Genomic DNA, 10,635 nt, shown 5'->3' on the forward strand with positions numbered 1-10,635 from the left:
TGATAAATATCGTGGAGAAATATAATGACGAATGAGCATGCTGCGTGCCTTTTCCGCTGCAATAATAAATAATTGGCAATGAAGATGCTGAGGAAGTTGATTGTGATGGAGATGGACTATGATGATGATAATTAACGTAGGAGGAATGGCTACGGGAATAACAATATTACGCCGATATAAAAAAGGGTAGTCCTTAAGAGCCATTCGGCCCATGGAGCCAGAGTTTATCCCGGTTTCTATAGTATGAAACGGACTAAAGAAATTGTTTGCTATCCGTTGGGCGCTAGTCTATCGCAAAGCACTTTCCGCCAAATCTAACAGACTCAGCTACCCATTCACTGCTGGGTTAACAGGGGGTCAGAAAAAAAAAAAAACTAGACTGCACCCGGTACCCGCCATCGATCTCGGTCCCTTTGCGTTTGAAACGAGTTCTCTACCAACTGAGCTATTGGGAAGACGGTATTAACAAACCAATAAAACAAGTAACAATACAGAGTATGAGTGAAAAAATACCGGTTTTATTCAAGATTTTGATCAAACAGAACAAGAGAAATAAAGCTTTTTCGTCATATTTCACATGGTTTTCCTCAAAACTAAAGCTTGTTCAAAATGGCTGTTTGACACATCTTATCCAAGTCTTTAAAATGTGGCTTATTATCAAATGCCGAAATATTTCATGGCCAGCAAAATTGACAAGACACAATTTTGAAGAGCGTTGGTTGTAATTGATAATAAACATCAATGTATTAGTATTAGAGCCAAATACTTTTTTGGGCATGGTACGATTGAGAAATACATAATACAAAATGGGTACCTAGTGAGCGACTCGATCGTCGGTATGGGCGACACAGACTGACTTTTATCACAGGATTTCAACAGAATACCAGAGAGACTATCTAGCATCAATGATGAGTACAAAATTGTCATTTCCTGACACATCTTTGATTTTGATGATAAGAATGACATAGACAAGAATACAAGAATTACAATTTTACCTACGTAGGTATCTACCTCCCTTTTCTAAAGTCAGTCTGCAATAGGACTAAGTGGGGATAGAATCATTAATATCCGAGGTCATTAAGAAAATATGCCAGTGTCCTAAACAGGTTTCAACACGCAAATGACTTTTGAAATTGAAATATATCAAACAAGGATATTCCCAGAAATAACTTATAATTATAAATTAGAACTTTTATATTGCAGCCGCATTTGGTTATTTAAAAAGATAAATATTTATATTGACAAGACTGGTTACCCATAACAATCTTTTGGCGAATTCCAAACTAAATCATTCTAACTCATTTACGGCAAGATTCTGTTTTATTCCAACCCGAGGTAACTTTTCGATATATATATATATATATATATATATATATTATATATATATATATATATATATATATATGCAGCGTGGTTCAGCGGTGCGGTCTTTGCTTCGTACCCGAAAAGTACCCAGTTCGATCATCCGCCGCTGCGCTATGTGGCCTTGAGCAATTCACCTCGCCCTAGCTCAAATTGCGGCGCTGCACTGCAGCTGACGACTGGGTCATTCTAGTCTCCCCTTGGAATAGACAAATTTCCCCTATGGGATGAATAAAGGGATTTAAAAAAAATTATATACATATCTTGTATGTACTTTATTAATCATATAGACATAACCATTGATTTTGGGATAAATCGATTTTAGCACATACGTATGTAAAATCCCTCATTAATATTCGCTGTGTCGATACTTTTTTGCTGACCTGATAGCATGTGAAACTTGTCAACGACGACTTGATTGTTTTCATCAGATAATTGTTTCAGTAACGCGACTTGGCGTTTTTCTATTTATTGGGGAGAATTAAACATTCGGGTATCTATAATTATAATTTGGAAAATAACGAGAGGAATCGTGGTAGGAAAAAAATTACGCTTTGCATTAAAATAATTAACTCTTATACGGTCAATGACAATTGATGAAATGAATGTAATAACAAATGAATTTTAATAGAAAGCATTTCAACAGATTCACAACTCTCTACAAACATCACGATTCATAGTATTCCCTCCCCGAGTAGATCATTTGTAACTGGCCTGTTTCGCCTACTGGCGATGAGAGATTTAGGGTAAGGTTAAGGCCATTTGTAAGCTAATTTCAATATTATACATTGCAAATGGCCTGAAAGACATTCTCATTATCTTTGCATGACAAGTCAACTATTTGTTACAGCCGGTAGCGAGCATTATATTTGTTTATAATATAATATTCGAACGTTTATGTTGATTTATATAACAAAAATGATATTGAATATTTTAAAAGGCTGTGTCCCATTTAGTTCATTCGTAGACAAAGAAGATTTATCACATCTTAACCTACAGAATACTCAAAAAGGAGTTAAATTACAGTTTTAAAATTGTTATTTATATCAAGTGAAATAGCCCAAAAGGGTTAATAAACCTAACCTTGATTGAATTCGTCATGATTGTCTGGTAGTTATTGCAATTATTCCAATCCTTGTGGAAAACTTCTTAAATACATAAACAAAAACTTGTTATAACATTGAAAACACGGAATATGCCTGTGTGATAACTAGACACTAAGAACAGGATTGAAGAAAGATAGTGAACTATAACAGAGTATATAAACACGAAATATGTAAATGAACACATTATGCCGTATAGAAATTATTCCACCGTCTCAAAACGGTATTATGTCGGGAAGAATAGGATCCTCGCAAGTGAATTTAGAGTTAAAATGATGAGAAATTAAATTTGAGTTATTTGCCATGTAAGAAATGTGTTTATTCTCCACCATAACGAAAAGAAAGTCACCACATAATTGTATATAATCTGCAGTGATGGGCAATCCGCCTTCTGCAGATAAAGACGTTGATCTTGAACTTGAACGAATAGAATTTGACCTCAAGTTTTAGACTTGAGACTTATTCGCTATCAAAGCCATCCACTCATCTCTTATTCGTCTTTTGTTTCTCATTTATCGTGTAATGTTGAAGCCGCAACGTCAAACATCTTCTGTCTCCGTAAATTGCACTCCGGATTTCAGCACGCGCTGCATGCAATACGACACAGTAGAGCTGGGTGACCGCATTCTATCTACATAACAAATCGTGAGCATCAGATTTTTGGCAAGCTCAGATTCTAGCACGTTTTTTTTTTCTTTGTCATCTCCCAAGATCGTGCTAGAATCCAGGGAGTTCTATATAATATAACTATTTATTTTCTCAAGCTTCAAGCAGCAACATTTTCATTGGCTATAAATTCAGTTTCAATGACATCTTGCATCCCGACAAAAAAAAAAAAAAATCGCGTTAAGACTGCGAGTCAGAAACTTAGATTGTAAGATCCTTGAAATCTAACAATTAAAACTAAAACAGTGGTAAAACTAAATGAAAAGAATAGCTTTTTATTCAAAGGCACACAAAATCTGACCATCACATTATGGATAAAATTGAGTATTCATTAAAACTAATCATCATTGCTACTATCTACTATTTCTTCTACACATCATCAGGATTGCAAGGACAGGATATTCTTTTTAAAACATAAAAAAGGAAACAATAGAATAAAATACAAGAATGGAAACGAAAATAAAATTAAGGAAAAGGAAAAAAAATGCATTTTCATGGCTGGTTCATGTATCAAGATGTACGGGTTTGGCACAGAATTCTGTCTGCTTTTATTACAGTATTGGATTTTTTTTAAACGAAAAAGAAAAAGAAAGACAGAAATAAATAAATAAACAAACAACAACCAAAAAACAAAACAAAAAACCCCCCAAAAACTAAACAAATCCCAAACCAAACAAATGCTACCCGATGCCTCAAAACGGTGTTATATCGGAGTGCTTCAGGTGTTGAGAAACTAGTTTATAGTTAACAAAATCAAAATTGGGTTAATTTACGAATGATATACGTTCTTGAACAGAAGGAATATAATTTCTTAGAGTACGAAACACCAAAATGGTTTAATTCTGATTATTATAACTGTTAATTTACTTTGGTCGACACCAACATAATACTAGTTTGAGGCAGTAACTCACAAATCATGACTTGTGCAGAAGTATCGTAATGGTGAGTGATATGTCTTCACAAAAGGCTTTCACATGTAAGGGTATTCATAAATTTTGAACACATAAATGAATGTTTCTACAATAATATTATGTCATATAGGTATCATTTTCTTTTTATATATATAAAGAGAGACGTGTTTATATCCAAAATAATATGTAAAGACACAAAGTGGCATAAAATCTCGTAAAATGAAAGATTTATTTTACAGAGTTCTGATTATCTTGCAATGATAGTAAAATTTGGCAGGTATACCAACATGTAAAATTAACACCAAACCTATAATACACATTGAGTGTGTTATTTATAATTCACATACACATCTCGATAATCCGAACGCTTCCGTCTCGCTCGAAAAGTATGTTCTCATTAAACTGTTGTTTAAAATTGCCAATGAAATTGATATATGAACTATTTTAGGATTTTATAGGTTGGACATTTTGCAATTTGTATTTTGCATGATATGGGTAATTTTGAACACATTTTTCTGTAATGAGCAATGCCTCCAGCACATTGAAAATTATAGAGATCATCCTCATCATTGTTTACAAAGGGGAAAAACAAACCAAATTCCAACAATAATCGGCCTCTTTATTCCATTTGTGAAAGATTCCGACTAAACAGGCGGTTCGAATTATCGAAATGTGAATTCATCTTATTCCGGATGGAGTGCTTGGGATATATCGAGGAGAAAATGTACACAACAAAGAATTTGACGGAATTAACGTCTTGGATAGAAAACATCAACCAGCACCAGGGAGTAACTGTAGGGTGTAATTAAATCGTAGAAAAAGAAAATCTTATTTTTCATATCAACATTGCATAATCTTATAAAATCTTTAAAATGGAATGTATGTAGAATAATGGTGTAGTTCATTTGGCAAACAAATGGTCCATCACATTTCACTATCAACAACAAAAAAATGTGTTAATTTTCTTGTCGATCAAAATAGCATTTTGTAGAGTGAATCTACAAGAGATGCATATCAAATGGTTTCCTGATATAGTCTGTAAAGGACGACTTATTTCCATTTGTGTAAACCAATGAAAACGCGGTATTTGTCCAAATAATTCAAAAACAGCATTCTGATTGGTTTGTAGATGTGAAAGTAGGGAAACCGTTGCGGTCGATCGTTTAGAGGACTTATGAATTCTGAGCCGATTCTTTACATACGTCTTCTGTTCTTATAACAAACCGAAAAATCGGTCTTCTGGACACAATGAAGAAGAAGAAGAAGAAATATAAAAAAGGAATGTGGTAAAAACAAGGAATTGCATTTGCTATCTAATCCAATCCCTTGGCCAGTGACTGAATAATAATTAGATAACACTGATTATATATTTAAAATACCACCACCACCACCACCACCACTACTACTAATACTACTACTACTACTACTACTACTACTACTACTACTACTACTACTACTACTACTACTACTACTACTACTACTACTACTACTACTACTACTACTACTACTACTACTACTACTACTACTACTATACTACTACTACACTATACTACTACTACTACACTACTACTACTACTACTACTACCTACTACTAACTACTACTACTACTACTACTACTACTACTACTACTACTACTATACTACTACTACTACTACTACTACTACTACTATACTACTACTACTACTACTACTACTACTACTACTATACTACTACTACACTACTACTACTACTACTACTACTACTACTACTACTACTACTAACTACACTACTACTACTACTACTACTACTACTACTACTACTACTACTAATATAATAATAATACTCATAATATCATAATAGAAATTGTTGAACACATTCCTTTTCAGGCAGGCATTTGAGTATCTAGTAGCGTTTTGTGTCACCTGTTGTCTTTGTATGTGTAGCGCCATAGTGCACTTTGTGGATTCTGCGCTCTGTATAAATTCACCATTACAATATATTACATTATATTAGAAAACAAAGCCTAATGGTTTATTGTTTTATGAGTTTTGTGGCTTATACATTTTCACTTAAAGTGATTGAGCCTTTACAAGCATTTAAAAACAAACAAACTTGTGTTGTCCACTTTGTAGTGCAGGGGTTTAGGTGGTGAAGGAATGTGAAGAAGTTATTGGTGGAGGGAGATGGAGTTGGAAATAACACGGGACAATGTCTAAAGTAGCGTATACAGCATTTCGTGCAAAGGGCGCTTGACCCCAAAGACTAAAAGTCCTTTAAAGCATCGTCGCGTGCAATACTGCCTCATTAACCACCATTCTGTACTCGACTGAGTGACGGAAGGAAACCACTGTGCCCCAAAATACCAGTAGTATTGTTTTATAATATTGACAAATAAGACGTGATCGTACTTTTCAGGACGTAATGTCGTGTGAAGATAATAATTCAAGATTTAATGTGTATTTCAGGCAGTTTGCCAATACAATGGATCCGTTGTATCTACGACTCATCAAAACAACTTGAAAATGACCTTAGATAAAAATTGTTTTGCCATTTAGTATTCTAAGGTTTCAAGAAGAACACGAGGATCTTCTAAACGCTATATCTAATCACATAAAAGGTCAATAGTAATCAAGATTTTTATATGTAATTTCCCCCCCCCCCCCCCCTCATTTACCAAAGGAATCAAATTACACGGCATGTCAAAACAGTGTGTCGACGAGGAATTTCATTCTGACTTTCAAAGTTTTAGGTACAAGATTAGTTAGTGCTACGAGAGCTTAATGTTAACAACTGCTCGTGGGGTCCCAGGTGTGAGAGTTTTTGCAAAAATGAAGGCCATTAAAATCGATCGATATTTGGACATGTTTTTCCAGATTACGGCAATTAAACGGGCTAAAGTTGGGTCTCTAGCATAGACATTTTATAATATAGTCTACGTATTGCCTTGCTCTCTAGTAATCAGTTGGGTCTCTAGTACATGAGCATAATACATCACATTGTTTTGACACCGCGATACAAAGGATTACAGAACAATGTGTACAATCATTGTACAGCGCGATACATTTATCACAATGTGAACAAAACTTAGCATCGATAGGACTGATTATTTCTGCTGGTAATACGTATTGAAGATAGGTATGGTCAAATGTGGCCCACCGCAACAATCTGGTATTATGTCGGAATGAATTAGATGAGAAAATTTGAATTTGTGGACAAAATTGTATGTATAAGGAAATTTACGAGGGTTTTTTTTTTCTTTGAAATTTAAGAGACAAAAACTAGCCTTTCCAATTAAAGTATTTAGTCGAACTCAAATTTTTGAAGTTAAGCTTAAGATTAGCTAAATTTCAAGCAACAGGCTCAACCCGACATAATACCGTTTGAGACGATTGGTCGCAATTGATAATCAATTGAAAGCAATATTGACCGCGGCCACCAGATCTCCCATACAATGAGAGAGTAGCCACCATTTCCAACCCTCTCCGTACCCTGTGATGACAGGAGCACCAGCACATCCCATGCACGTGGCAGCTGTGTAAGTGGTGATCTTCACACGATGAACGTTCCACTTTGAATTAATCTGCTTGTTTACTCTCTTCCCAAGACCGGAAGAAGATGAGATTTTGTTGTGGTGGTCAAGAAGTCTCCCGACCGTAACTGTTTTGGATTGGCCGTGAGGATGTGATATGCAAATAGCGTAGTCTGTCATACAACTGCATAAAACGTCTCTTGGTATGGCTGAACCGCAGGCCTTGACCGCTTCCATGAGTTTCCGAATCTTCGCGAGAAAATCAACGTCATGAGTGACGCACTTTATAATGACGTTGTGATCGTTATTAGGGTCCTTTTTGGCGTCATGTCCCTTCATGCAGACAACACTCATTCTTTCTGGAGCGTCATAGAAAAACTCGACCTCTGTAGCTTTGGCTTCTTCTTCATCGCACACAACGTGCCTATTTGTTCTAATTTCGATGTATCCATACATACAATGCTCTATTCCCTGTGAGAATGGTCAAAGAAAAATGGTAAACAATTTGATCTATAATGAATCGTATAATCTCATTTATGTATCCATACACACAATACTCTATTTCCTGTGAGACCAATGGGACCAAGAGTAAACAATTGATTAATTAAAGGAATGATTCTTATAATCTCATTTATGTACCCATACATACACTAATATATTCCCTGTGAGAACATAGAAAAATTGTAAGTAAACGATTTGATTAAGAATAAATCTTAAAATCTAACTGTCTCAGATGCTGGATCAGATGCTAGAAAGTGATTTTCAAGTAACATGACTAAAAATGTGAAATGCTGGTTTTTGACTAGTTAACTGTCGTACTATGGAAAAACACATACACATTTAAAAACTTATAGAAGAAAACTCGTCCATCAAAAATCGATCGTCCTAGGTTTGATGGGTTTTTTTTTTTCCAAGATGAGGGTCATTTAAATCGATCGATATTTGAATGACGAGTTTTTTGTCAAAATTTTTAAATACGTATTTTTCTTGAGTACGACAGTTAACTGGTTAAGAAGCCACACCTGTTTCTGTCCTCATTAAAACACATGAATCTATCCCAATTTATTGCTCGCTCGCTATGATCCCCTAAGTAGTTGAGAGAATAGAGTCGCACGATAGGTAGTAAGTTTGAAAGACATACTTTTATGTTGTTGGATGGCTCAGTGGCGAGTGCGACTGCTCGCTGATCTCTCTCAGTCAGGCAGAGAGTGCCGTGTTAGTTGGATCTTGAGTTTGGCTCTGACACTTCGATATTTTTATTCTCCGTTTTCATCTGGCACTTCTCCATAACCTTATATTTCTCATCTTTTAAAAATGTTTACAAACTCGAGTGTTTGATCATGAGGTAAGTAGCATTTTTCATAATAAATCATCACTCACAAAGTGTGAACGTACAAACCTGAATGCATGATTCGTCCTTGCAAGGAATCTCTTGTATGTCCTGAACATCACTGACCCCCGCTACACTTCCGGTGGCGCCACGATACACTTGTCTGCCAATCATAGAGTGGAATGGATCATCTTTATGCCTGTCTTTGCTTGTATGTTTCACTTGAATCCTGGAAGAAATGAGTATGAGTATGATATTAAATCATCTGTCAAATGGCGGGTCTGGGGATGTGTATCCAATAATGGAGCCATTACATTAGCGTATTGGCCATCTATGTCTATGAATGACTGAGCCATAGAACATTGGAAACATTTTACATGACCTAAAACTGAGGTCTTTGGCTCAGTGGCCAACAGTATCTCGCCATGGATAAAAAAATCACCATATATTGAGAGCGATCAATAAGTGGCTTAGCGAATGACGTTGAACACCCCCCCCCCCAAAAAAAAAAAATAAAACAAAACAAAACAAAACAAAACAAAAAAGAAAAAAAAACAAACAACCAAAAAAAAAAAGACCAAAAAAAAAAAAAAAAGACAAGACAACACTATACTGAAGCCCCGATATGACGTTCTTAGACGAAGCACTTTTACATATTATATTAACTTACTCGACTTAGGTTTGAATTAGCAGGTTTGAAATTAATTGTATTTATACATTGACCAATAATATATTTATGTATACGTGTCCTATCAAATTGAGAAAGAAGATGGCAGTCACCGGTGTAAGATAAAGATCTGAACAAGCATGTATGAAAGATGCCAGAAACCATCTCAAAAAATCAGTCTTTCTCGACTGGGGATTGAATCTCAAAACCTCCTAGTGCGAGATACTGTAAGCCGCTGAGCCAAAGACTTCAGTCTTAGGTCATGCCTATAAAAGGTCTCCAATGTTCTATGGTTCAGTCATTCACAGATTTATAGATTTGTATTAAGCTAATGTAATGGTTCCATTATTGAGAAGACATCCTCACACCCGCCATTTGACAGTCGAGGAAGACTGATTTTTTGGGATTTATTTTTTCTTGTATTATTCTTTCTTGCTTTGTCTGGGGCCTTTCATACACAATTGTTCAGATCTTCGTCCTAGCAAATTACAATAAAGTATGAAATGGGAATAATATGGGTCCAGTTGCAGATGGAATCAATAAAATATAATGCGTATAATGAATTCATGGTACTAGACTACATACTACCGTTCTCTTGAAAAACCCATTTTAAAAATTTGGCCAGAAAACTCGTCCTTCAAATATCTATCGATTTAAATGACCCTCAGCGTTGCAAAAAACTTTCAAACCTGGGACTTCGCGAAGTCCCAGGTTTGAGAGTTTTTGCCAAGCTAAGTGTCATTTAATCGATCGATATTTGAAGGACGAGTTTTGTGGCCACATTTTTTAATATGTTTTTTTTTCCCACAGTACGGCGGCATAGATGTTTATAATAATATATTGTGTTCTGATAAACCAACATTTGACGTGTTTGATCTATGCAAACTGTTTTGGGAGAAGAGCTTGAAGCCAATAATGTAGATAAGTCTATTGGACTCATGGTAAAGAGGGAGGAGTACAGCTACAGTTTGCGAGTGTGATTTTGATTTATCACCTGATAAGGAATCCTAGAGTGATAATTAAAGAAAATTGATAGGACGCAGTATTTGGTACGTCTTGTCAGCTATCCCGATAGCTCAACTGGTAGA

General features: G+C 35.4%; 1 protein-coding gene across 2 annotated transcripts in view; it reads right to left on the reverse strand.

Moving 5' to 3' along the window:
• Positions 1–5,847: 5,847 nt before the first annotated feature.
• The window catches only part of LOC144970935 (uncharacterized), a 27,944-nt gene continuing 23,156 nt past the window's right edge, over positions 5,848–10,635 (reverse strand). The window contains exons 5-6 of one of the 2 annotated variants that reach the window (XM_078911127.1): positions 8,950–9,109; positions 5,848–8,021 (exon numbers count right to left, since the gene is read on the reverse strand). In XM_078911127.1, coding sequence (XP_078767253.1) covers positions 7,428–8,021; positions 8,950–9,109 — 754 coding nt within the window. In that variant the 3' untranslated portion in view covers positions 5,848–7,427. The remainder of the gene's footprint in view (positions 8,022–8,949; positions 9,110–10,635) is intronic. The other variant, XM_078911128.1, reaches the window with a different exon arrangement.

Source organism: Berghia stephanieae, chromosome 4 (genome assembly GCF_034508935.2).
Source record: "Berghia stephanieae isolate SIO BIC M18660-M18661 chromosome 4, UCSD_Bste_1.3, whole genome shotgun sequence".
NCBI lineage: Eukaryota > Metazoa > Mollusca > Gastropoda > Nudibranchia > Aeolidiidae > Berghia > Berghia stephanieae.